This window comes from Anopheles stephensi, chromosome 2 (genome assembly GCF_013141755.1).
Source record: "Anopheles stephensi strain Indian chromosome 2, UCI_ANSTEP_V1.0, whole genome shotgun sequence".
NCBI classification, from domain to species: Eukaryota; Metazoa; Arthropoda; class Insecta; order Diptera; family Culicidae; genus Anopheles; species Anopheles stephensi.
In genome coordinates this window covers 51,446,926-51,474,576 of record NC_050202.1, presented here as the reverse complement: position 1 = coordinate 51,474,576, position 27,651 = coordinate 51,446,926, and the positions used below count along the sequence as shown (strand labels likewise).

Below are 27,651 nucleotides of genomic sequence, written 5' to 3'. Positions count from 1 at the left end.
ATATATTTTATTTTATTATGACAATCAACTTTTTGCTGTTAATTGTAGTACTTTATTAGTATTATGTTTCTTCCAATTATTTTATTATTTCGATTGAGACGACTATCAGAAAAATCTTTAAAATTCTCTTAAGCTACAGAAATGCATTAGCAGCACATTGACACATTGCTTTTTGAATTATTCACCACTCTATTAAAACCATTTTCCAAACCACAAGGCATACAAACATTTCACCCGTCGCTTAATGCATGCCCGGGACACACGGTGTTGTATGTCGGAAATGCCTAACCTAATCACACATTGCGTGCCTTTAACTGTGGGAAAGTCATAGATAGGGGCAATTAGCAGACGCTTATTTCATCTGGCGCTTTAAAGACGCGGAACAGCTACCGGTGTGCACTTTCGTTTTGGGTACTATCGGACAGTAGAAAACACGCCTCATTTAAAGAAAGCAAGTTTAGAATTAGGACAAATTAACTCTTATTGCTAGTAATAATTTTCAAATTTGAACTAGTTGTTTTGCGTAGCTAGAGCAAAGTTGAACTGACACATACGAGCATATAACGCTCCGCCCGAATTACTATTCCCGGTGTTTTGTCCGAACCCATCCTATTCGCCCCATTGGTGCCTTCTCCATTCGACACGCGTTTTGGGACGAATGACGCAACAGTTTGGGCCGCCCGCTTTCCGTCTTGGTTTGCTGCAGCTTACTGCCCATTGCATCCAATTGCAACGCTAACCAGCTAGCAAACCAACACAACACAGCAGTCCATCAGGCTGTTGGACGTTCTCCTCTAAACAGCGCGGCAAGGCACGTAACCGGCATCGCAGGCAAAACCCTACCGCACCGAACCATCGCGACGCTCTCCGTCTATGATTACGCGAACTAAGGGGGCTTTCCGTCGGCGCTGGGCATGTGGAGTCGAAGATTACGTCTTCGGGGTACTCACGTGCGCTCTCGCGAGATCGTGGTGGTGTCACCTGTTATCTGCCCCCTTTGGAAACACTGTTCCAATCGTTGGAAAACTGGCGAAAAGAAAGAGAAACTGAGAGAGTCATCAAAACATACGTTCACTAGGATATGGGGCGAGGGTAGTACGTGTTCCGAAACGGGGTGCGAAAGTAAGTCAATGGGTTGTTGACTAGTGTTGAGTTTGTGTTTTTTTTTGCTACCTTCTTCCTTCGTCCATTTCTCGGACTTGAGGTATCTGTTATGGCGCGGGAACCTTCCGAATCGCCGAGTGTGCCTTACCGAAAGTGGATAACGTAAAGAGTGGAGGAAGTCTGTTGGTCCTCACAGCTCGGTGCATGAGTCGGCGCACGTAGACACAAAAGCGCGACTATATCGCTGTGGTAATCACAGCCGTACGATGTGAAGCCAAGGATAAAGAAATGCACGGATTACTCTCGGTTGCGCCTCGCGGGTCGAGGTACCACGTGGTCCGTCGCAGAGATCATTTGCATAATGCAACTAGAAACATCGTGCGTATCTCTCTACTCAAGCAGTTGCTTCCCGTGATACGATTACAGCAGCAGCAGCAGCAGTTGATGAATGAGGTGGATAGCCGCCGGTAAAGCATACACATTATACTCACTCACTGAGTCAGGTGGTCAGGTTGGACGCCCATACTAGTAACCTTATTTTCCCACCTCCCATGGACGATCGGATGAATATTGGTTTCTTCTCGTTCGGTTGTTGTAGTTTATGGCTCTTCGGTTCTTCTCACACTCCACTCCCCGGTTCCATCATGATTGCCGGGGCACTGCAACCGGAAAAACGGACCGCTGTCACGCTAATTGCCTGTGTGGAAGTGTGCCACGGAGTGACGGAGTTTGGCATTAACGATTTAATCATAGATATTGGTGTGTGCCGATGCGGTAATCAGGGCGATAATTAATCCGCGATCGTCATTAATCGAAACAGTGGTATGCGTTCACGTCTCGCGACAGCAGTTCGATCGCCCAAATCAATGTGTTGTTTGCGAAGAAGATCTAGTCGATTTGTGTGCGTTTTTGAAGATATTTATTGCTTCATTGCAAATGCTTTGAGGTTATCCATTTTTTGTTTTTGCTTCACAATGCTTTAATAAGGTTTTCTGCCTTTAAATTCATAATCTGGTCAACGATTTGCTGCGTATGCAATTTGATGGATGCCTTCGCAATTCATTCGGTATAGCTTAATTTTGCAATAATTTCAACATTTCATCTATCTGCGTCTATTTGAGGCATGAGCTGTGGGAAAAAAGGTGAGCGAATGCATGTCTCTTTAGAGCTATTTATTGCACTCCCGACTGTTGGGCGAAAGGTTTGTGCGGTGAAGGCACCGAAACAATTGGAGCTTGAAATGTTTAACACTTACGATAAACATAGCGAGTCCGGCTTGTGCGCGAAGAAACCACGAAGCAGTGCAGACCACATCGCGCTCGGTGAAGAGTTTGGCGTGCTTGGGATAGTTTTTGTTTTGCGTGGTTCAGTGGTTCATTTTTGCAATCATTATCGCATCAACGTGCATTACATGACAGGATCGATTTTATGGGCTCGCATTTATGAATGTTGATGTTAGATCGGTAAGAAATTCTACATTTTTGAGTCTTTACTTACAGTCTGAGAAGACTTTTTATGAATTATTTTATTTATTATTTCTGACCTTTATATTTTTTAATTCGTACTAAATTTTACAAAGTTATCAGTTATTTCGAAGTAGCTCTGGCCTAAACAGTCGAGGAACTGCTGATGTAGAATTTTTCGTAAAATGACTTCAATCCCTAAGCTTTATAAAAAAAAATTGGACATAATCAGTCCTTTCCTTTTTTTTATATCTCTGGAGTACGAGTAAATCGTCTTATCAGGAATAGAATCAGCAATAATGGTATAGGAGACTCTAAATGTAGCAAAAAACTCACGGGTAAAGAAGAGGATTTATCGTCTGGTTGCTTTATGGTTGCACGACAGTAGGGTTTCAGGCGTTTGGGCATCCGTATTAATCATGAAAAAAAAAATGCCGGGCAAGTTGAGCCGGCCCGAGGGTAGGTGCAACGGCAGCGCCGGTCTTCACACGTCATGACCTGAGTTCAAATCCCCTCTGGACCGTTCCCACAGTTCCTCAGTGAGGACTGAGGACTGACTGACTCTCAACTGATCTTGGAGGTATCCTATCTATTAATTCTATTAATGCTTTGTGCCTTGAGCATTCAAGGGGCCTTAATTGCTATCTTCCTTTAAGCTGGTTGTTAGGTCCTGGTGGCCTCGATCATTTAAAGGGTTCCTAACTCCTCGTAGGGGGCGTCGTATAATAACTCCACTTGGCTCTGACTCTGGATGAATCAGCAGAAATTACGTGTTAGGGGCCTGCTTAAGGTCTTTAGGGAGCTTGATCTGCCAATGTATGGGCTTAAGGTTCCATCTTATTGCTTTAAGGATGTCCTGGACTGCGTGGGAATAGTTTTGAAAATTTAACTCAGAGTAATATAATTTATGTTTCCATATAATTCTTCATAGTTGTTAACGGCTACTTCCTGGGTAGGAATATAAAGACTCTCTGGTCAATATTTGAAAGTTCATACTTTTAAATGGTTCACGAATGTCGGTGCAATGCTTTTCCATAGCTGTTTTCTTTTTCTACGAAAATTGATCATTAGTTAGGAAACCTATCACCTATCACCGGCAAGGAACCATGAACTTTTCGGTTTGTGTTCCATATTTGTATTTTGTTCAATAAGCTTATGCAAAGCACTCTTCTTACTTCCCTTTAGCTTACTTCTTCCGATCGTACACACCGTTTAGTAGTACCGCAGCTTGCCGGAATCAAAAGTGTCCAAAGTAGTATCTATTGCGAATTCAAATGTCAGTCAAAAGGAGTGGCAGCTGAAAGAGTGTACCACCTTAGAGTGGTTTCCGTTTTTTTTTCGAGTGTGTGTTGAAATACCCGGTGCTTTGCATTTCCCCATTTTCTCGTTGTACTTCGGCGAGCAAGTTGTGAACTGTGTACACTGAGCTGTTGGACGATCCCTGATGGGTATGGATGTGACATTGTTCACGCACGCAATAGAAATGGTTCCTTATGCAATTGTTTGCAACGGTGGATTATGCGATCGCCGTTCGGAACCGGACGCATGCTTGGTCACGTCAGTGCGACTCCATCATCAGGACCGGGCGTTGGAGTTTACGTTTGCCGAACGGTAACCTTGAAGGGTGCTACAATAATAATGGATCGTACATGTGTTGCGTTAGCTTTAGATTAAGATAATGGTCATTATTTTCGACGTGTGCGACCATTGCGGCAATTTCTAACTTTCAATACGTGCGACATAATTAACAAAGTGTTTGAAATGGCTTACTTTTTGTTTCAAAATGCTATGTCTTTACTTTTATATACTTTACCGTTGAAATTTATTTAACTATTTGAGCTATTTATTTAAATAGAGTGGTAGATATACTTAGTAGTATAAGCAAAGAAATATCCATTTTGTGAACTTCAATTCTGTATGTTTATATAGCTCAAGAAAGATGGTTCATACTTAGTTATACAGATCAAAAGGTTTCATATGTATTATTATTATTGGTTATATCGATAAAAATCATATGTATTTAAAAAACCATTCAAATAAATCAAAAGCTTCCTCTGGAAAGCCCTGTCACGAATGAACCTCTGTCAAAAGCTCTGCTAATTGCTGTATTCATTCATGAATGAACTCGTGTCAAGTGGATTGCATACCTTTAGGCGTTTTTTTGAAAAGTAAAATAAAACTTTTCCTCCACGTAACATTGACGTCGTGCGTGATCTTTGTTTGCATCTAGCAAAGCGTTGCATCTACATTCCAACTCGGAAATCAAATTTCTTGCTTAAAAGATGCTGTTTTAAAGTGCAATTTAAAAACTATTTGTGTATTTGTCCTCAATATCATTGCGTTCACTTCATCATAATGTCATGGAGAACTCATGCCCACCTGAACGCAAATGCTAAGTAATGATTTTGGAAGATCCGACCCGATTCAAGCGATACGATCGCATTGAAATATGGAATTATGTAAATGACTACTGCCACCTGCTACACCTTCAATGATGCGATCAAGAAAGATGCCGAATAAATGCAAAGCACACCCGACACTGTTCCTGTGCTTAGAATGTGTAATGAAGTGCTGCACGCCAGTCCGTCCGATAATATACGGCTAATGTACAAATGGGCAGGAAGAAGTAGCATTGAATCAGTGAAAAATAAATGGAGAACATCTTTAGCACCACACACACACACCCCCAAATATTCGAACCATCCATTAGTATGATGCTGTAGCGGGCACGTTATGCCCTACATTTTCGATGTGGATCAGCCCGGCTATTCAGGCTTTCGCTTTTCTACTGCGTTTGCAGCTCTGTTTTAATTGGTGTGATTTGGTGCTGGCGGGGGTACAGATTTAATGAAGTTTTCGCCCCGTTTCATCATCACACGTTCGAAGGTGAAGCGTGGCCACTCAACGAAACAGCAAAAAAAAAAAAACGGGGTCATCACGCGCGCACCGAGTTGCGTCTTTCTTTCCGGAAGACTAATCCCACTCGTCTAAGCGGTACAATTCAATCGCAATCGGTTTCAATCTATTCACTATCATCAATTCCATTTATTTGTTGGTAACGTTTTTTTTGTGTAATTTTTTCAAAGGTTTGTTTTTCGCCACATTTTAAATGTACACAAGAACGAATGCTTCCAGTATCTCGACAACTTGACAACTTGTCGATGTCTATGGTTTTTTTTTGTTGTTTTATTCCTTACGCCCTTATTTTTTGTTTCCTATATGCCCCGTACGTCACTCTGTACAAAAACCCCATTTTCAAATTCATTTCTACAACAATGTTTCATTTGGAAGAACACACACACACGCACACACTAAACACATACACTCACACGCCTTGGCACGTTTGGCTTACGAGCACGAACGGGTCACTACTAAGAGGCACGACCGTTTCTCCAATCGTTTCTACCTATCCTACCTACTACCGGGTGCCGCGCGCAGCACTGGAGTTGAGTTTGTCCAAATGAAATTGTAAAAATTTTTCTAAAACAAAAAAACTTCACAGTTTTTGCATTTTACACCGAAATCCTGCCGGAACTACACATCTAGAGAACACGTTACATATTATACAAAGCTACCGAAACACTCATGCACACATTCTGCCGCACGCTACACCACGCCTGTCTGTCGAGGAGTATCGAGCGAGCGTGATTATTTGACTAGCTAGAGTTAAGTTAAGTTCCTTCCGTCTTCGGGACGCATCCGGTTCCATATTTGCTCCGGCCGGCTACCAACCGACAAGTCGTCCCCAGTCCTCCTTAATCATGTCGGCCGCCTTCTCACCGATCATGATGACGGGTGCGTTCGGGTTGCCGCTGATGATGGTCGGCATGATGCTGGCGTCGACCACGCGCAACCCGGACACACCGTACACCCGCAACCGAGGGTCAACCACAGCGCCCGGGTCCCAGCTCGGTCCCATCTTGGCCGTACCGGCCGGATGGTAGATGGTGAAGGTGAACTGCTTGATCGTGCACGCCCAGTACGCATCGGACATGAACGGCAGATGGCGACAGCCGGGCAGTGGGATCGCATGCGGCCGCGAGTTGAACCGCTGGAAGGCCTGCGTGTAGGAGACGTTAATCGCAATCTTGATGCCCTCGACCAGCACGGCCACATCCTCCTCGTGCGCGAAGTAGTTCGGTTCGATCGATGGCTGCACGAACGGATTTTTCGAGCGCAACCGTACCCAGCCGGTACTTTTCGGCCGTAGCAGCAATGGCAAGATGGTCCACGTTTCCGCATTCTGGATCGGTTTGTACACGGTGTTGTAGAAGCCGTCGCGTAGGTTCAAAATTTTCCTAATGTTCTGTCCACCGTCCGAGTTGACCGAGCTCGGACCGAAGTGGAACTGTATGTCGGGCCATTTGCCGGACGGGTCCGCGTACTTGGTGTTGACGAACGCGACACCTTCAATGCCGGGAAACGTCATCGGTCCGCGCTCGTTCAGGAAGTACTCGAGCGCTACCGGGACGGAGCTGTAGCGGGAAGTTTTCACCGTTACTGGTTGATCGACCAGGAACGTTAAACCGCCGAGACCGACGTGATCCTGGAGATTGTCACCGACGGGCAGGTCCGATACCACCGGTATGCCTAATTCGGCGAGATGATCTGCCGGTCCGACGCCGCTCAGCATCAGTATCTGGGGCGAGTTGAGTGCTCCGGCCGACAGTACGATCTCTTTGCGAGCGAACACGTACTGACGCTTCTGGTGACGTACGAACTCGACGCCGTACGCACGATGCTGCTCGTCGAACAGGATGCGGGTGACGTGCGCGTTCATGGCAATGTGAAGGTTCTTGCGCAACCGCACCGGGCGCAGGAACGCTTTGGATGTGCTACACCGGCTGCCACGTCGGATGGTCGCCTGCAGCAACATAAAGCCCGTCTGGTCTGCTCCGTTAATGTCGCGGTTTTCGTAGCCCATTTCCTGACCGGCGGCTACGAACGCCACCGACAGTGGCGTTCGCCAGGGTGCCTCCTGTACGGTGAGGTAACCGCCGACCCCATGGTACGGCGAGTGGGCCATGTACGGGTTCCGGTTGTCCTCGGATTTGATGAAGTACGGCAGCACGTTTTCGTAGCCCCAGCCGACGTTACCCTGCTCCTGCCAGGAGTCGTAGTCTCGACGGTTACCCCGTACGTATACCATCGCGTTAAGGACGGACGAGCCGCCCATCACCTTGCCGCGCGGCCAGTTACACCGGTCCCCGATCATGGCCTGGCAGTAGCGCCGGTCGGCCGACGGCGTCGTCTGGTACTTCCAGTCGAACTCGGTCAGCTGAAGGTAACCGGCGAGGGAGGGCACATCCGTTACCTCGTTCTCGTCACCGCCAGCCTCGAGTAGCAGCACCGACCAGTCGCCGATCTCGGACAGCCGCGATGCCACGACGGCTCCGGCCGAACCGGCCCCAATGACGACGAAGTCATAGTATCGTCTTAGCTGCGGAAAGGAAAAAGGAAAACGGGTGGCATTAGCTACTACAGTCTGCAAGGTTCGATCAGGGAAGGGAAGCAAACTTACCGTTTGCTGGTCGGTGGGATTCGTCTCCGGATCCACACTTTGGTATCTATAGTAATTGACTCCTACAGCTAAAAGTGGTATTAGTGTGAGCAGTGCGATAGGGGTGTGCGCAAGTCCTCCAGCTACTGCCGCTACGGAAGCGAGTCCAAGAGCCATTGCACGGTGCAGGAAGCTGATGGCGGCTTTGAAGGTGTCCGTATGTCTGTGTTACGCTGATCCTGTTATGCTCAGGAAGGAAGAAGGTCGGAAGATTTCAAAGGAAAGCGATGGATTCCAAGTTCCCGAGTTCCGACTGTGTTGGGAATGAGCGGCACCGAGATACACCCCGGGCACGAGTACACGTCTAGTTTACGCTAGCTGTAACCGCCGCTAGATCCAAACATCCAGATCCTGCTTCGGGTTCTCGGACAGTATTTTGGGCGTGTAGTTGCGTATGCCACCGGGGCGCACCTTCTGAAAGAGCAGCTTCGCGTTCCGGTCCTCTTCCTCGATGTCCAGGTAGGACTTGATGTACAGGTGCTCGTTGAGGTACTTGGTCTGCCGCTCGACGCTTTTGTATGAGGAGGCGGCCGATGCGGACGAGGCGGACGATGTCGTCGAGGCGGTGGACGGCGAGCGGGACGGCACGGCGGACGAGGTCGTCGAGGAGGTGGACGAGCTCGTGTGGTGATGATGGTGGTGATGATGATGGTGGTGATGGTGGTAGTCATGTGCGGAGGTACATCTGGAGGGCAAAGATTTCTCCTGGCCCATTTTATTAAAGCTCTGTACGGGGAAGCCACGATTGACCCAATCGAAGAAGAAGGAGAGATAGGGAAAGGGAGAGAGAGAGAGAACGAGAGATAAAGAAAGTTAGTTAAAGCTTATATAGCACACGCACGAAACCCTTACGCTAATACACACACACAAAAGCATATACACGGAGGCCAGAAATAGGTGCCGGGTTGCAAGAACCAGGTTAGTCTGTCTGTCTGACCACACGCCATAACAACGCCTCTACCAAAGCGAGTGAGTGTGTACGCCAACCAGCCGGTGGTGATCTTCGGCTCTTCTTCACCAATTGGGGTTTTATTTTGACCGGACCCATTCAGCCGGCTCCGGAGCCGGATTATTCATGTTCCCGGTGGCGATCATAATTACTCTTCAGCAATCGTAATCTCATTAAGTCTAACTGTTTCTTCTCCACACGATAGACACCGCAAACAAAACGAAAGCAACAAAACCCTTGCTTTGATTCATCTTCTTCATCCTTTGAGGTTTTGAAGTTGTCTGGGAAGCTACGGGACTCGTAATCGTTCGCGTGCTGGACGTGCCTACAGTAAACTGTCCTCATCAACGTCTGTTAGCGAGCGATAAAATGGTGGCACGTGGACATGATGAAGATTTGCCCAGAGCTTAAGTGAACTTCACCGCTCGACTATGAGTAAACGAACTCAAGTTTGGTCATTTAATCTCCGGAGATGTAGGTCAATAGAAGAGATATTTCCGTGTTTTTTTTATGAATGGAAGAAAAAATCCAAACGTTTTTTTGTTCTGAAGTACATTTAATTCAACCGAACCGACTGATGTCTTCATGAAAGTGTCTAAGTGCTGTTTTTTCGTGGGGTGATATTTGGTTAATGGAGATATCTGAAGATCTCTGAAGAATCTGGTGTCAACTCTCTTACATAAAAAAACGCTTGAACTAATAAAGCAAAATATACAATGCAATATACTAATTTACCAAGTTAACCGCAATCTCAATAACTAAATCTTAAGCCTCGCTTATGTACAACCGGCATAAATTTAAACGCCATTTATTTACATGAGGTTCTCAAGAAAACCACCACCGGGTCAAAATAGTTTGCCGATGAAATAGTGTCACGATTATCGTGCTCAGTGAGCAGTAAAATTTAGAGCCTATCACTTTCCACCATAAACGATCCGTTTGGTTTCCATATCGTACTTCGCGCAGTCACCATGTCCAAAACCACAACGACTCACACTACATATTTTCCCAGTGCAGTGCCCTTGCGTTATCGAAGTACGCTTCCTGCTCCAACAGAGTACGGTTTAAACGATTTTCCCTTTCTTTACGTTTTTCACACATTTGCTTGTTCGGCTCCTGGCGCGTGTGTTAGCTTATCCACGCGGAAACCCTCTTCCGCGGTCAGACTGACTCAGTCCGGCCCGGCCTTTCGGCGCGTATGTTCAATGTCAATAAGGAACTCGCAAACACGGCATAACGGTGCGGCCCTGCATGTACCAACCTCATGCACCCGGAGCAGGTTTCGCGGTTTTCCTACGCGCGACCGCCACATCTGCACACCGCTCATCAAATGCATTTCTTCATGGTAGTCTGTTGGTTTGCCACTTTTCGCTGCAAGTGCGTCGGCACTCAAGCAGCTGGTTGGGGTCAACTGGGGACCGCGTTTTCTTTCACGCTTCGCTCTACCATGTTTGCTTCCTTCTTCCAATGGTAGCATTTCCCACCGCTGACCGACCGGTGATGGCCGAACCGATTAGTTAATGATCACGTTTAATTAACGTATCGGGAAAAGGAAAGTAAAAGTGATAGTTTGGCAGAAGGTGGCGTGAGCCGTCGGCAGCCGTGAGATAGCATCGACGAGATGTCAATTTTACAACCGTTAGTCGGTGGCAAGGTTGCGAGTCGTAAAGCAAAATTGGAAACATGTTGCTTGCGAATGCTGGGAAGCGACAGTGGTTTTATTAGGAAGGTTTATGCTTTGGAGCTGAAGGTTGGGATTATGGGACTGTGAGCTGGTTGGATGTAACTTTCAGGTATTTAAATGTCAGGCTTACTATTTTAATTGCCGGCTATTGCTCTGATTTCTATGCATCAAGGTATTAAAGCTTGAAGTCAGCAAGAGTTGTTGGAAGAAAAGATCGAAGCGGAGTTGTATCGTTTTTTAAATCAAGAATCCATGCCAATGGTATTCCTTTATTAGAAATAATTAACCTTAGCCGATGGTTTGGCAATGATCAGTGGTGATATGGTGTTTGCTGATGTAGTAGCGTATTTCGTTCCAGCGTATGTGTTCCAGTAATACAGGTGCGATTGTTTGCCGAGCAAGATCTTGATCCCCGTTCCCCAATGTTAACCTCTCATCGAAGCTAAACGTTGGGCCAGAAGAGCTTGAACCTCTGTTAGAAAGGAAGCAAAAGTTATGCGGATGTTAAAGAGTAAGTTCCTTACTTGCGCCTGCTTTGCACGGGAACGATACTTACGGGCAAGTTTGGAAGCATTCACTGCCCGGAACGGTACGGCGGGTTTAAGTCCCTGTTTCAGCTGGTTGCAGTAGTCGGTAACGGCCTGCGATGGTCTGGAAAGGTCCAGCACGTACGTCTCACCGTTGGCCGGGTTGCGGATGTTAGCGGTTGCAGCACGACCCGCCACTGCACCAATAATCGTGGGCAGCTTGCAGACGCACTCGTTGAACGAGGTGCACTGCACGTTCGTTCGGAACTGGGCCTGTGCGGAAACCGCGATGCAAACCAGCACCAGTGCGATACAGATGAACTTAGTCATTGTGTAGTATGGGGAGTCGGTTGTTTGGTGTGTGGGTTACAGTACAGAAGTACCAAACGTTGCGTTCTAGCTCAGAGTACGGGGCGGTAAGCACACCAGTAAGTTCCGAAGACGTCTTGGTTTTGCTGAGGAACTGGTCGCAAGTTATATACCCAACCACCTTTGACAGGCTCTGAAAATATGCGCCGGGCTGCTTGCTTCAACAATTCTGCAGTTCCGGGAAGGGTACAATAGGCCTTTTTGTGGTCGCAATAACATGTGGCACTACGGTATGCAGCTGAAACAGCTCAAATTGTGCCGTTTGTGTCTATAGTTTGAAGCAGTTAGAATTTTTCTTAGCTGTTTGAATCACCGTATACAAGTTTGTAACATTTGTGTATAATAGTTCAAAAGGCAATACGTCAATAGCACAAAGCTGTCTGTGACAGTGAATAACATTGGTTTGACAGATAACAGATCAAGTTATTGATAAGGGCAAAATATTGATACGTCAGAGTTTTAAAACCTGAGTTTCGTACCAGATCTTCGACATGTTTCATTCACCCGAGTTTGGATAATGTCAGGAACAATCGTTACCATACAACACAGTATTCTTGAATTGATACTGTATCACACTGTTTGGCATTGGCGTACGCACGATAGTCATCCTATGGACGGATGATACGTTAGACGATGTGTACTTAGAACATGCGTCACACGTTACACCACAGCCACAGCGACATAATGTGCCCTACTGTAATGAACAGCGAGTTGAAGGACTATCGTGCCAGCCGGGTATAAAACGATCCAATCGATCAAAGGGAAAGCCATTCAGTTCCCGGACTATCCCGACTTGTGCTCGCCTTGCTCGAAGACCCCCGACCCAAGCCACATCCATCATGAACAAGCTGTTCGGCCTCCTGCTGCTGTTCGTTGCCTGTCTGGCATCGTTCGCCACTGCCCAGACTTACACGCGCCAGATCCAGTGTACGGACTACAACAGCTGCCTGTGCCAGTCGCTCCCGCGCATGATTGCTGCTGCCCGTGGTCGTGCGGCCACCGCCACCATCACCAACCCGACCACCGGCGTGCGGGAAGTGTACGACCTGTCCAGGCCCATGTCCGGCGCGCTGCGCTCGTTCTGCGCCAGATACCAGGCGTCGGCACGCAAGGGATAAGCTGTTGTGCAACGAATCTTGCTATCCCATCTAGCACGCATCGACTGTTTGTGCCTTATGTCGCCACGATACAGGGTAAAAATCGATCGATGAGTATTTGAGATTTAAACAATAAAATCGTCATGGATTCTTTTGCAAAAAAACGCCATTTCTTTAACGTGTTGGTGAGTTCTTATCTAAGATATTTTAATAAGAGCTTCAAAAGAGGTCAAAGCACCTGTCGTGGTGGATGGCGCGATGGGACTCAATAGAACATTTACAGTGTCCTAGTACTCACAGACGCATCTTAGATATTAACTCTTTGAAACCTACTCTACAAGTCTTACTGCAGCCTGAGGAAACTTCACCTCCCACAACACCTGTCGTGACGGCTACAACTAAGACTGTATAGATTTATTTTTGTCGTAATAATCTCAGACGTAACTGAGATATGGACTCTATCCAACTGGACGAGTCGAAAAAACCTCTTCACTCACAACACTTGGATCATGCTGGGATTGTATAGAACATTAGTGATTGCAGTACTAGCATAAGCCTCCAAGGTAAGGGCTCTATACAAAACTGAGAATAATCTCTGGGTCGCATGCGAGAAGTCGGTGATTAGAAAGTTTTTGAACCCATAAGTTTAGAAGGACAATGGACCCTTACCGCTACGATGACAAGCTGTTTGAGTTGAACAAAGACCTCAGTAGTGTGCAGCGAATTAGACTCGCCAGGCTCTGGTAGTCTGGTCATGTCATGAGAATGCATACAAGTTCTTCGTTAAAGTTGAACTAGATACCATATCAGGCAGTAGATTTTAGTAGATGCTTGGCAACTGTCCAAAGTTTATCACAACTCGGTATGCATTCTATATCTCTTATCAATTGCTTGCCAAGATGAGCTGACTAGACTTGGTTTGCACGATAGTTAGCAAACTCCTTTCGTAAACTAAAAGAAGTCAGCATACATCCTTTTATCTTTCATTTTCATCTTAAAGGCTTACTGCGTCATGACAATTCGTTGCCCTTGCAGAATGATCGAGATTGGTTTCAATATTCGGTCTATACATTTAGTCGAGCGACGTCCAACAATATCCGAATCTCAAAGTAATCATTATGCAGTTTTTTTTAACAAAATTTTAACATATTTTTACATGTCCAAACATCTTCAAAAATAGCAAGATTTAGAGTATAAATTTCTAGAAAACCCCAAACACACACAACAAAAACACACACACACAGAGAAACCCCTTAAAAGCAAATAGTGAGAGATCCAAATATGCAAACTATACTAAAAAACAAAAACAACCAAAAAGAAAAGAAGAAGAAGCCAAAGCCAAACACGCACACACACACACACACACACACACACACACACACACACACACACACACACAAACACTAAAACTTGCGCAAGCACACCAAGGCACAGAAGTTTCACGTCGGCACTCACTCGGAAGTCGTCCGGGGTGCATGGACCGGTAGGCGTAGCGGAGTAGGCGAGTATGGGCAAGAGCGACCCGTAGCGAACCTTGGCTTTGGTGCGTCGTCGGGGAACGGCGGCTGCCGCTGCCCGCCGCAGGTAGCTCGCGATCGGCGAAACGTTGCTCAGCGTTATTGCCGGCAGGCCACCGCCGGATGCATCAGGATCCCCGGTGCGTTCCTGGAGGCCGGGCCGATCCCGGTCCGGTGGCGGTTGGGGAGCGATCGTGTCGGCTTCCGGGGAACTGTGGCGGGGAGCGGGGTGGACGTGGGGTGTGGGGATGGGGGATTGGTGTTGGTAGAGCTACCCGGACAGTGGTGGACACCTTACGCAAAAAGCTGGACGATCGCGCGGTAGCTCCCCTACCAAGATGGCCGTCGTCGAGTTGAGGCTGAAAAGAGGTGATCAGGTTCATAGTTGCGGGTTGAAGTGTTGTTGTACACGCCGAAAGTGCCGAAACAAAATTGAACCATCATTCCTTTCAATCTTCGTGTGTGAATTTTGTGTGCGTGTGGGTGACTGAATTGTGCGTGTGTTTGTGGGTGGTGTTGGTGTGCGTCTACCACAAATCATCAAGACAATTGTCAAACGTTTAACCGCTCATCAGCAACGTCTCTTTGGGGGGGATTTTTTTTTCTTCTTCTTCGAGTTGCCAAATCATTCATCGATGAGTTCAATCACACAATTCACACCATCCCACGAAAAGTGGGTGTTCGAGGCAGGGGTGAGGGGGGATTAGAGTGGGAGCAGAAACGCACGCACGCACATTACGCGCCGGGCAATCCTACACAACTTTCACATTCCGGCCAATGGCGACCAAAAGGGGACACGACGGTGATGTGAGAGTCTCGCTCCAAAATCGACCATCTGCCGACCAATGTCTGCGGCGCACATCTGCCGAGTGACAGCCGATGTAGGTGATCGTTTTGAGCTCCGAAAAATCGATCCGTTTCGATTGGGAACGGTGTGCTCAGCAGGAAGGGAAATGCGAAATCCGTGTACGAAATTAACACTTGCGCTTTTAACAGCACCGTTCACCGTGCGCCATACTTGCGCTCCGTATCGGTATTGAATCGCGTTAATGATCGCAATGGGGGAGAGTAATGACAGGCAGCAATGTCTTTATCGTTTGGGGTGCTCATCATTAGAAAGGCAATTGGTATGGTAGCCGTCGAAAACTGGCGTCCGGTCGAAATCTTGATGATATCGGAACAAAGAGATGTTGTGTTGGAGCTGCAAATCATGGAGGGAACCCCATTGAGCAGTTTAATGTAAAGTTTCTGTCATTTGGATCGTTGATCGTGTGAAACCACTCGAATTCTGAGTCACTCGCCTGTGCACGTGGGAGATTAGGGGGAGTGGTGAAGGAAGGTGCAACCAAGAGAGGGGAGGATTAAAGGTAGCCAAACTGATACACTTTCAATTTTCCATTTATTGGAGTTTATTTTCCAACTTGAGACAGGTATGGTTGGCTTGGCTTCGCTTTTTACCTGCCGTTCAGTAGTCTAGTTTGGAAAATTTCGGCGAGTAGTTTTCACTTTCATTTCGTTGCGAACCATTTCACATGGTGAAACAGATCGTGGGAGCTGTTTTTGAGTTTGAGTTGGTCGTGAGTCCATTTTTTGAATTGTTAATTCATTGAAAACATGATTTTCTCGAGCCCAAAGAGCCGCCAAAGAGAGGGAAAAAGAAAGGCCCGTCCAGTTTCGTAGATAAACGGTGGTGCCCACCAGTCAAGGCAATTTCAATTTGGGTTCGATTCGTTTCGTCAAAATGGTACAACTTCATTTCACACGCTTTGTTGTTGTTGTTTTGCGCCTGACCCAATGGCTGACGGTATGGCCACCAATTTACACGGCTAATAAGGCATGATCTTGCACCCCGGGGATAATGTGGACCACGCCATCCGAAGATTTGAAATCAATGTCGCCTAGATTTGAAATAAAGGTTCTCAGAGGAAACATTTGTTGCATTTTGAAAAAACGAGCACATCCAATTTCTGCTTTGCTGTGGTGCAATCCTTGAAGGTTTATCTTTAGTTTGGGTTGCTTGTCAATGTCTGTCTCTGGCTGTGGTGCTGATCGTTTTGTATTTATCAAGCTTCCAGCAGGTGGATTGGAGTGGTTAATTTTTTCACAATCGGGTTGATTTTCTCAAGCAAAATCGCCGGACAATGGAACGAAAGGTCTATGGTTTTCCATGTCTTAATGTGACTGATGAGAGATCGTAAAGTCGTTATGTAAGGGATTTTTTTTTCCGAAAGGTCGTCAGATGGAGACGGTCGCTGTGCAGATCGTTGGCACGAAATTTATTACACATCGTGATGTGTTATACGTTTACAATTCGAATTTCGAATTTTCTCTACCATATAGTTTTTTCCCAAAAAAAAAAAAAAAAACTTGGAATCGAGTTCATGCGTCGTTTTGGAAGTGGTCGAAAGATCGCAACAAACGATTACGGGATGAACTTTGGATTACGTTACGGTTGACGTCAACGAGGTGTTTATGTTTTCTTGTGTGTGTGTGTGTGTTCTTCTGTATGGCCAATTATTTGAACAAGTGGCAATTTTTTCTTGTTGCTGCTCAGTTTGGAAACACTAATGCTTTTCAATTGGATTTTTTTATTGTTGTCTTAATTTCATCAATATGTAAGTTGAAAGGGGTTTTGGGTGAAAAAATTGTGAGTGAAAGCTTATTGGTCTGTAAGGGAGCTTCGTGTTTGCTTTACATGTTGGGTTTAAGTGCCGCTTCCGTTCGAGTAATTTTCAATTGGTATTGCTGTCGAATGGTCGCTCATTTGTCACTCATTTTGAAAATAGCGTGCTTATGTGTTCCCATGCAATTTCGCGCGCTTCAAATGAGTTCTGTCGCATAAAATTAGCCACTACATTTTAATGATTTTTGTTGTTGTTTTTTTCATATATTTCATGTATGGGTTTTGTATATATTTTTGTTAACAATAAAATCAATCGGATAAAGAAACTGGGCTTTGAATCAGATAATGAAAGTCTGAAGCACTTGGTGGAATGATTCAACATTGATAGTGGGAAGAAAGAATATTGGAAAAGAATATTGAATTAAGTTAAGTGAAAATTGCAACTGGGCTGTGGAACTTTGCTATTAGTTGGGAATAATGGAAGTAATAATTTATGCAACATTCTTGAATTATTTTTGCGTTGCGCATATTTTAGAATGTGCCTTCCAACGACCTTCTCCATTTTTTTTTATTCATAAAGAGCGGCCTGGCTGTATTGCTTTCTCCAATTTTACAGTTTGACAGAATTGGACCAAACGCTCGTCACAAATTCCATAGTTGATTTCAAAGTTCTCTGACTGAATGCAACTGAATGTGACCCGGTGGTAGAAGCGACAATAGCATCGGTCTTTCATACGGCAGGACCGGGGTTCCAATCCGATCCAGTCCGGGCTGTTCCCCCATCGTCAGAACGGACTATCCAACTATGTGGTCCAACTATGTAGTCAGTCAGAAATGACATAAGAAATCGTTATGCCAAGCAGAAGAAGAAGAATGCATAATTCCACTGTGCGATTGTAATATTCCACTATGCAGTTAAAACTTCCCACCGGGTGGTTCAAAGGTTCCATTTTTTGGTTTCGAAACTCTGAACTACGATGGGCCAATGCTTTCGGCGGAGGCTCAAAAAACAAATTGCTATCAATTAAAGTTGATAACACTGTTGATGCACTGAATGGTCTATTGAAAGTGAATTTGAACTGTATGCAAAATTCCATTATATGATTGCAAAGTTCCATAACGGGCTAGCAATGCTCGTTAATTTTTTTGGAACACTCCAGTTTAATTGAAGTAATTAACCAACTCTATAACCGGACCTATTAGAATAAACTATTATAATATACTTTCAAAAATAGATTAACATAGCAATTTTATTGCTTCTTGAAAAATACTTGAAAAATTTGAATATTGTTTCTTGAAATACACTATCGATATTTTAGAAACAATTTGTTTGAGGCCACTCACGTCAGAGCTTCCTATTGTACATGCAGTCATATCTCACGCCACTCATTTATCTGTCGGACTTTATTGAGATTCCTATGGAACTTTGTCGAACGAAAGCCATACTTGACGCCATTGCCGCCATTCAAATCGATGCTTATTACTGATTCAATTACTAATTCGTTTTCTTTTCCTCTTCTTTTTACTTGCAGGTATGCGAATAAACTAAGTTCTCCCGTTTACTCTGGCATCGATCGTGTTCTGCATGTGGCATTTGCCTCAACTGCACTGAGCGAATCGAACAAGCATACAAAGTGTGTAAATTCCCAGCAAACAACCACTTGTCTCTCCATTTTGGAAATACGTCTCCTTTACCCCCAACAACGTGTTTTGTTTAACGTGAGTTTAATCGTACTCCACTCATCGAACCACACAAATACATGAAGTAGACAACATCGGGAACGGAACAGGCGGCCTAAAGAGCGACGGGGTAAAAACTTTCTTCGATTTGCCTTTGCTCGGGGAGACGTTATGGTGATATTTATTTATGTGCTGTGACCCATATGCAAGCAAGGACGGTTAGGACGGTGGAATTTCTCCAGTTCCTCACGCAACTCTCGTCTTGCCGGCTCGGCTACAGGGAGGCATTTAGCGCGTAGAGGTTCTTTGGCCGGGGCTGCCCGGGAAGCATTCCCGAAGCCAAAGATGACGTGCGATCGGGAGGAATTCTTTCACTCCCACTTTCGTTCGACACACATACGTGTCAGCCTTTGGTGGTAGGAAATGGCATTCGATGGATTTTCTAATCCACGGTCCTTGATTACGATTTGACCCATTTCCCAGTTCTTATTCTTCGGCCATTTTCCTTTTTTCGTCCGTATCGATCAATGTTCGAACGATCGAGCCGAGACACGCGCACGAACACCAGACACCAGACCAGATTTGAATTTTTAATTTCGTTTTCGTTGTTGTTTGCTGCGAGAGTGACAACAATTAAAAGTTTCAACGACAACACACTTTGGTTCCGCTTTAGAGGAACATCACTCCAAAAAAAAAGCAAAAAACGGAAGAGGTTATCGTGTAAAGACGACTTCGTTGGTGGTGCTATCGGCGAGAGCGACAACAAACGGTTTGTAATAAATTCCAAATTTCTCTTTTCTTTCCCCAAACATTGACTCCCGCCGTACCGTTGTGCCGACTTTTTGCTTCCAACCACAAAAAAGCAACCTACAACTATCAAAGAGCGAGCATTAATAATAAATGTGTGAGTTGGGTGCGCGTGCGCCTATGACGGCAAAGTGTTTATGAGCAGTGTGTGCGTTATTTCCGTGTGCTCTAGTCGCGAAGGATGTCCAATTTTGTGTGGTACACGTAGCATATTTTAAAAAATTTTCCTCCGCAATAGTAACAGCTCGACGTAATCCGCCGCCACATGGCACAGCAGCTGATATGGTCGAACTGTTATTATCGTTAATGTTGATTTTATTTGTTCGTGTAAAGCAGACGTGCAGTGATGCACTTTTTGTTGTTGTTGTTCGTGGGGGAAAGTACCACACGAACCACACGAATCACCTTTTCCAGCACATCGGTGTGGTGCCCGCATGACGATGACGGAACGTCAATGAATAATTCAGAGATACGGGCCGTTACATGAGAAAGCTGCTGGATTGGTCACCGGTTAAGGAGCGATTTAGTCTTTTGGTTTTTGAGAGTGCCTGTTTCGGCGAACGTGTAAAAGGGTGGCATCTTAAGCAGACCACAGCCATCGAGCCAGGCTGCAGCCAGAGGTGGTTCAAAATGATGGGGCTGAATGTGCGGTTGAGCGCAAATAATGATCGATTTATTATGGCTATTGCGTAAGTCGTAAGCCGGTTGGGAATTGTTGTTTCTTCTTCTAGGTTGTGTGGAAGTTGATGCGTTGATTAACTGTTTTTATCGTTATCTATAGTTTCAATGCTACATTCCTTTCGAAATTGATTGAATCGAATGAAATCAAATGAGATTTTTAGTAGCCTTTTAACATTGATTTAATGAACTGTAAATTTCAATGTTAATAAGAAAGATTTGTAGTGATTTCGTGATGAACTAGAAACGCCAGAACCACCTCAAGATACTCTGGGTTCGTCTGGATTTCCACGTGGAACTAGATTTTGTCCAAGTACAAATAAAGACTTTTCAAGCATTTCTGGATCGACAGGTCGCTGCTTCGGCGATGGACCTTTAGATGACTTAAGGTTGTTTTTTGTATGTTTTATGATAATTTGTGTCTAAAATGCTGTGAATTATTTAAACAGAATGATATGCTAAACTGGCCAGAATCGCTAGCATTTAATATTTTTGAAGTCTAAATCCATATAAAAATTTTAAACTATTTTTGAAACACCCATACTAACAATGTCGATCTAAGCTGGCTCTATAGGCTCTAGAAATATATCTCTCCAGAAGTGTAAACTAAAGATTTATCAAAATCTGTTTCTATACCGACGCCGATAACGACGCTGGCCTTCACACGACAGAACCGGGGTTCAAATTCTATCCCCATACGCAGGGCTGACTACTTTGCTACGAATATCATCAAGTCACAGAAAGCCAGAAATGGCAGGCCGAGACCTTTAGAGGTTGTATCGTGCCAAGGAAGAAGAAGCAGTCCTCCAAATAGTTTGGGAGCTTGTCTATCAAAATTTTACCTGTGATATCAATCGTTTAGTGGATTAGGTTATTAAAATTGCTATATGATTACTTGATCGTTTGACAGAAGCCGGTTAAATATTCAAAGTTCACATTCAAGATTTCTTCTTGGAAGGAGTTCTCTGGAACAGAGTCCAGCCATCGCTCAAAGTTCGCTAGTTTATCACAAAAAAATCCTTTAAAAGCTCTGGTAACGATAATTATTAAGCAAGTAACTAGTTCTTCAAGTTATATAATAATCCAGTGCATCAACTAAACATGTTGAATGTTCCCGTGTTCTCTTACAAAAAATGGCGTTTTGTAGACTACTGTTGCATGTCACAACACAAAAACGTATTACTACATAACGGAGAGAAGAAAAAACACAAAACAAATGAATCACTTTTTCTCCATGACTCATGCGACAAAGATGAACGGCCGGCCACAGCTACAAAACCCATCCGGTTCAATAAATCTCCAAGAAATCTTCCCGCATTCCGTTGCAAGCTGTGTTGGCAAGCAATGTTGGAAGCAGAAGCCCTAAGGGCGAAAGTGAAAATCTTCCGCGAACATAACCAACTCCACCAATTCTTGCCGACGGGCCCGTTTTCTTTCCGATCAACCACCCGATCCCGTTTGGTGGAGAATTTCCATTTTTTTTCATTCCATTTTCTACCTCCGGACACTTATGTAGCCGTTATTAGTGTTTGTTGTAGTTGCTTCTTTGCTCTGAATGCTTCCCTCGTTACTCACATGGACAAATGGCAGAGTCGGAGCAAAACCGCTTTCGGGGCTTTTGGGATGGTTGGGACATTTTTGCCTATCCATTGCACTTCCCGTAGGGACACTGGCTTGCTCGATGTCGTTGTTAAAAACTGCATTTCTATTTTCGCTTTACAACAGAAGCCAGAAGCAGCCGAAGGAAGAAAAAGCCTGTTCGAACGAAAAACTAATCCACTATTTCTTGTAGCGGGTGGAGTGTGAAGGTTGGCTTTTTTCGTTTTGCTCCTCACTCGCTTTCCTCGGGAAGGTTCGGTGTTGGGTTGCCCGGTTTTGTCATGTCGAGCTTTGGTTTCTTTGCGAGACGCTTTACGACCATTTCGCGAGATCACGAAAGCCGGTAGAGCGCGTGTGTTTATTTTCCCTCCCGCATTGCATTCCCGCCCGTGTGCCGTGGTGCCAGTGAGTTCGGCCCGCGGTGCATTGGCGTTTCCTTTTTTACTTCCTAGTTTTTCCCTCCTTTTTCTCTCTACCTTGGCTTTTGATAGCGCACGACGAGCGAGCGGTGAGGTTGATTTTTACGAGCTAGCTACTATCCATCGTCGGACAGCGAAACAGGATTGTTCGTAGTAAGTGGAAGAGTTCCACGCGAGTAGACGTCACGTGGAAATGAATGCAGGAAGTCCGGTGCGCTTACTCGCGCTATCGTTGGTACGGCGTCGTTCACCGGGCAAGGGGACGAGGGTTTTTCGGTTTTAATTGGCCCATTCGTTACTCGGCCGTAGCCAAGATGGGGGGGTTTGGATTGCAGTAGCAACAGCTGATTAGTGGCGAGATTGTGCTTTCAGGTGGGATGCTTTTCGATTTGTATCATGCAGTTTTGCCCGTTGCACTTTGCACATTTCACTGTGCGGAAACGCAACACTAACCAAGTCTTCGACAAGATAGCTGCCAATTGTGTTTACTTGTGAATGTTGTAAAATACGCTTTTTTTGAAATTTAGGAAGCTATATTCTTATGGCTACTACATTAAGGCGATACAAATGTATTGGGATTCATTTCACAACCAGGATTAAACAGGGAACTTCACGAGAATATCATATGAGCCAAAGTCCACAGATGGCATGATAACACCATCAATTTACTTTAAAACGCTATCACATAGAGGTACTAAGGTCTAGTATCTCAGTATGACCAAGGTAACCTAGAAGTTAGTGTTGTACTTCCATGAAGTTGACGTACTGGCTTTTTATAATTTAAGTGCTACGGCTGTGGTATCATCTGAGAATACTACTCTGAAGTCGATAGAATGCTGAAAGCAACTGATGCCATGATGAACATGGTCAGTTGCAGTTGCCTAAAATGTTGATTCTCTCCTTATAATCACAGATACTTCTTCTTCTTCCTTGGCACTACAACCTCGAGAAGTCTCGGCCACCGGACCGCCCCATCATCACAGATACAATGTTGTAGAAAATTTTAATTAAAATCACAACCATTGGACACCAGCTATGTCTCGCTGCAGCAACACAATTCTTCACTTCTTCCTTTTGTGTGCATCCACAATGCACAACCCACAATCAATATGAGCGGGTTGCCTATCTTTTAACCCTCATCTACCGGAACGCAACCGTCGATTGTTGTGTCTCGGGCACCAAGAAGCTACTTACAAAAAGACCCCCGTGTTTTCCTACAATTGCCGCAGTCAACAACGCTTTAAATGTCTAGTACTGTTCGCACCGTGTCATGGCGCAAAGCCCCAACCAAAGCACCGATGACAGAGAAGGATTGCATTCATTGCAAATGGCTATGGAAGAGAAAATGAAAGTTAAGGATTCTTCGCCGAGTTAACTGAATGCGCGTCTAGAGGCGGCGACCTTTTTCTTCTTTTCTTCCCCAAAACGGTGAATCATGTCCGCGGGAAGGAAAGTCACGCGCAGTCGTTTTTCACCTTTTTTGCCGCGACGCTCACTTTTGCAGACGTTCATGCCATTTGTCACGTGTCAGGGCTTTTTGTTTTGATAATGTGCTGGGGTCGATGTGGCGATACCCTTTCGGTTAAAGATAGTTCACTTTAAATTTATAATCAAATATCGTTTTTCGATTTTGGTCAGAGAATTTGTGTCTTATGTTTGACTCCAAAAATTGACTTTGAAGACTTTTCCTTCTCCGATTCTCTGACGGCAGCTCACCGGATAGTAGCCTTGCGTGTTGCTTAACATTTACGGTTCCTCATGCGCTTGGAAAGACGTTCGTTGGAAAACAATTTGACCTATCAGCACCGAAGCGTAAACACAATTTACTTCGACGTCGGCCATATTTTGACGTACGTTCGGCACACTGAAAGACTCCTAGGCGGAGGAAACACACGGTAGACAAATAACAACACATCCCATTAAGTTTCATGTGTAAAGTTCATCATCATCGTCGTCGCCTATCACCACTAACCTTCCCCAAAAACGACCCCGCTCGGCCCAAGAACAAAAAAAGCCCCCATTTACACTCTTCCTGTAACTTACTTGTTGTTCAAAGCATCAATCCAAAACAACAAAGAACCATCATCAGCTGTCTCTCACGGGTACGGTGCAGTTGCAAACGGGGAACTGGCGTGTGGGTTTGGCGGGGACGCGAAAATCGCGGTACGTCCAAGCAACGGTCGTTGTTGTCACACCCGTTCTTCCTGTAGGTTAAATTCCCACGTGGCGTTTGCTTTGGTGACTGAGCCGGCTGCTTTTCAATATTTCTCTTCGCACCAGTTCTTGTGCGTTGCTTGCTCGGTTTAGATGTACCGATAGGGAGAACGGCAGTTCGAAGCGAAAGTGAAACAATTTTGTTTACTGGTGAATGTAATTGTTGATGTTTTCCTCGCTGTTTGCTACAAACAAGCACACTTTAGCGACATCAATTTTGCTTGGTTAGGAGGTCACGTATTCAATCACAAAACGGTAAAACTTTTCTTACTATCAAACACTGCACAACTTCTTCAAGAACACTTTTTCTATCACTTTTCACGTTTGATGCTGCATTCGCGATAAAAGGAAAAGAATACATAATGTGTTAAACGCTGATTTATGTTTTGGTCATCTCATTCAGTCCTTTTTTTTGTATTAAATTGAAACGTCCTGACCGTATTGCTTCACTCAGTCCATAGTTTTTCTTTCTATGCCGTTCTTAACACTGGTTCTTATGGTAAGGTAAGGTGGTATCTACGGTACGGGCGAACACGAAGGGACCGATTTCAAACCCCATCTCGACTGTGTTGGTTCATAGGCATTTCTGAGTTTTCCAACTAGAAGAATAGCTTTAGTCAATGAAGTCAGAATGTCCTCTCGCGGCTTTCAGAAAGAAGAAGAAAAAGAAGTTTTGTGATACAGGGTTTTGTGATAAGTTATATTTCTAATAGCACATTGTTTTAATTAGCAATGGAGATAATTATTTTATGACTTGTGAATGAATTGGAAATGGCTGTTTTTCTTTTTTTATCTCAAAAATCAATTGTTAAGAACGCTTCACAATTTTCTTTACTTGACTTTGTTATCACCAGTGTCTAAATGACCTTGTTTTAGTGTCCCAGTTAGCATTTTTTAAATATTCCTAAACGTCTCTATTATCTATACATATACATCTCTCATTCATCACAGTCCAAAACACAGTCCAAATACACTCGTAAAAGAAATCCGAACCACCGTGTCAACGCAGGGAACTGAACTAGTTAGCAAAATGTGTGCACTTGCTGTTGCTGTACGTGATGGTGCCACAGCTTGGTCCGAAATTTTCTATTTCTTCAAACTGGCCGGCCACTAATTCATCGCACACCTGCATTTCACCGCTTTACCTCGCATTACATTCGTTTGTGGCTGCGCCCGACCATTTAATTATACGGCCATCACTTGCGCATTTCCGGCCCGCGGTTTTCGGAAGCTATCAATTTTTGGTGTTTTTTTCCTCTCTCTCGCTTCAAGCCGAGTTTCGCCTGCGAACTGCGACCTATCGGGCGTTGTGCGATGGCCTCTATTTATCGTTCCCTCCGCACTCGGCACACAGGTTAAGTCTGTTTCAGCTGCTTACCGATACCGGGGCCCGTAAAGCGCTTTCTTCCTACGCACATGTGTGGTGAAGTGATCATGCCGCTCATTTTTTTTGTGTTGGCTTGTTAAATTGCACAAATCCACAAACAAATCCACTTACAGTTGAATTTCTAATGCCTTTCTTGTCGGCTCGCTAGAAGCGCAAAGGATTAGAATGCGCACATGGGCCGAACACTAGCAATACAGCGCACACAAAACACGAAATTGCGGAATTTATTTCACACTTTCTTACCGTAGCAAATATAACTTGTGGAGCACCACTACACACCCGCAGAGTTAATCACTCAATTAAAACAAAATTAACACTCTTAGAAATTTTTTTTTATCTCCACTGTTTCTGAAGAACCGCCCAATGCCGAAGAAAAGTAACAGTTTCGCGAATTTTGGTTCTCGACTCAGTCACTCATCAGATGTAGCTCGTTTTGCAAACTTTATACACTGTTCTAGGGGGAAGCTCCAGACTTGATACGAATCGTAAGATGTTTTCTCCTCTCGCACGGTTTAAACTTTTTCCCGTTTCTGAAGGCTTTAACGATTTTTTTTTTTTGGTGGTGCTTTTTCTCGCCACTTGGTTGCTCCTGTTTTTGGAGTGAGATTTATCTTAAACGTACTCGCGCGCGCACACACTCTCCCCGATCACACCACACTGCTGGTTCCGTTAGTTGACTTGCTTGTTGGCGCTTTTGCGTATCGGGATGGTAAATCCGTACCGGTTCGCTGCTGAAATGCGTCTGAGCACGACCAGCCCGCCAACGATGAGATTTGCTGGCGCGCGGGTCTGTTTTCGAACGAGCGCTGCTTTCCCCTTCCCAAAAAAAAGTGATGCTTGGTATGGTATGGCGAAAAAAACACCGCACGGGTACGTCAAAAACATCGACAACCTGACTTGGAAGGAGCCCGGCCGCTGTTTGCTTAGTGGTGGCGGTCGGTTCGTCGCTTGTTCACTCGCCGCGCAAGTCTTTCGTTTGCGCTCGTTGCTGAGAAAGCTTTTTGGTGTTTGCGGGGGGGAGGGGGGGTGGTTTGTAATGGTTTGGGGGGCTCTGTGGGAGATGCTCGCTCTCTCTTTCGAAGTCAAGAGATTCGGGAGTCATTTTTAAACTTTGTGCTTGTGTGTGTGCAGGTTGTTTTTGTGCCGTTGTGTGTGCCGTTTCGGCGATCGGTTTGCACTAGCGATTGCAAGCTGCTTGGTGTCCTTTTCGCGGACGAAAGAGAGTAAAATGTGCTGCAGTTTATGTTTAAAATAAATTATAATACCATATTGACAGTTATTTGAATAATATTTGTATTCAATAAAAAAACCATCAAAAAGATTTCGCTCACAAATTCGCGTAAGAATACACGCTCACGCTGGAAAGTATTTCGTCGGATTAATTCGTCCGCATGCAACAAAAAAAAAATGTGGGTCACAGGATGAAAGCAACAGAAAACTCGTTCTCTTGGGTGCGTTTTGCACGACGAAAGTACATTTTTTGGACGATTTCGGTAAGGCAGATGACCTCGATTCTCGTTTTATGTCGACCGCCGGACCCGGTATAGCCAGTAAAACACATTACACATACCTGTTGTTCTGTTTTGCCTTTATTCCGACCAGAAAGCATGTGTTTTCTATCCCTTTCAAGTGTTATCGAAACAAAGAAAAAACTAGTTTTGTTGAGAAATTCTTTTCTCGATATTTTGTTTAAAAAGTAGCACAATGGAAAATGTGATCGAAGCAAAGAAAAAAATCATCTGACCTGACCTTTTGCAATTAAAATTCGTTCAATATCGCTTTTCTTTTCGTACTCGGTGGTGTTTGCACCGCTCATTATCTTCGATTCGGCCGATTGGGAGCAGTTTCGGATGCACTTTAGATGAAATGATGCCAATAAAATAATTTTCGAAAACCCTGAATCGCCAATGCATCGCTGCTGCGATTGGCCGACGGTTTCATTCCCGTCCCGTGCACCCATCGTGCATCGGACGG

The 27,651-nt window shown here is 44.9% G+C and overlaps 4 protein-coding genes across 46 annotated transcripts in view; 1 reads left to right on the top strand and 3 right to left on the bottom strand.

Annotated features, from left to right (window-relative positions):
* Window positions 1–27,651, top strand: part of LOC118502631 (flotillin-2) — a 158,674-nt gene that overhangs the window by 55,901 nt on the left and 75,122 nt on the right. The window lies entirely within an intron of this gene.
* On the bottom strand, window positions 5,593–8,264 carry LOC118502627 (glucose dehydrogenase [FAD, quinone]). Its single transcript, XM_036035008.1, has 2 exons — window positions 8,089–8,264; window positions 5,593–8,007 (listed from the first exon to the last, which is right to left on the bottom strand). The coding sequence occupies exons 1-2, from the start codon at window positions 8,242–8,244 to the stop codon at window positions 6,292–6,294; spliced, it is 1,872 nt and encodes a 623-aa protein (XP_035890901.1). The 5' UTR covers window positions 8,245–8,264; the 3' UTR covers window positions 5,593–6,291.
* LOC118502637 (knob-associated histidine-rich protein) lies at window positions 8,432–26,598 on the bottom strand. 4 transcript variants are annotated; one of them, XM_036035082.1, is made up of 3 exons: window positions 26,300–26,480; window positions 24,120–24,620; window positions 8,432–8,853 (listed from the first exon to the last, which is right to left on the bottom strand). In XM_036035082.1, exon 3 carries the CDS (start codon window positions 8,839–8,841, stop codon window positions 8,458–8,460), a length of 384 nt encoding a protein of 127 aa, XP_035890975.1. In that variant the 5' UTR covers window positions 8,842–8,853; window positions 24,120–24,620; window positions 26,300–26,480; the 3' UTR covers window positions 8,432–8,457. The 4 variants fall into 4 exon arrangements, 3 of the variants coding, with proteins under 3 accessions (XP_035890975.1, XP_035890974.1, XP_035890976.1); XM_036035081.1 differs by having other exon boundaries at window positions 25,921–26,478; XM_036035083.1 differs by lacking the exon at window positions 26,300–26,480 and adding an exon at window positions 25,789–25,807.
* Window positions 10,989–11,754, bottom strand: LOC118502638. Its single transcript, XM_036035084.1, has 2 exons — window positions 11,317–11,754; window positions 10,989–11,232 (listed from the first exon to the last, which is right to left on the bottom strand). Exons 1-2 carry the CDS (start codon window positions 11,615–11,617, stop codon window positions 11,186–11,188), a joined length of 348 nt encoding a protein of 115 aa, XP_035890977.1. The 5' UTR covers window positions 11,618–11,754; the 3' UTR covers window positions 10,989–11,185.

Coding starts and splice junctions, on each gene's coding strand:
- LOC118502627 (XM_036035008.1), bottom strand. CDS start 8,244: ATGGCTCTTGGACTCGCTTCCGTAGCGGCAGTAGCTGGAGGACTTGCG. Junction 8,008..8,088: donor ATCCCACCGACCAGCAAACG/GTAAGTTTGCTT, acceptor TCCTTTCCGCAG/CTAAGACGATACTATGACTT.
- LOC118502637 (XM_036035082.1), bottom strand. CDS start 8,841: ATGGGCCAGGAGAAATCTTTGCCCTCCAGATGTACCTCCGCACATGAC.
- LOC118502638 (XM_036035084.1), bottom strand. CDS start 11,617: ATGACTAAGTTCATCTGTATCGCACTGGTGCTGGTTTGCATCGCGGTT. Junction 11,233..11,316: donor GAATGCTTCCAAACTTGCCC/GTAAGTATCGTT, acceptor CCTTTCTAACAG/AGGTTCAAGCTCTTCTGGCC.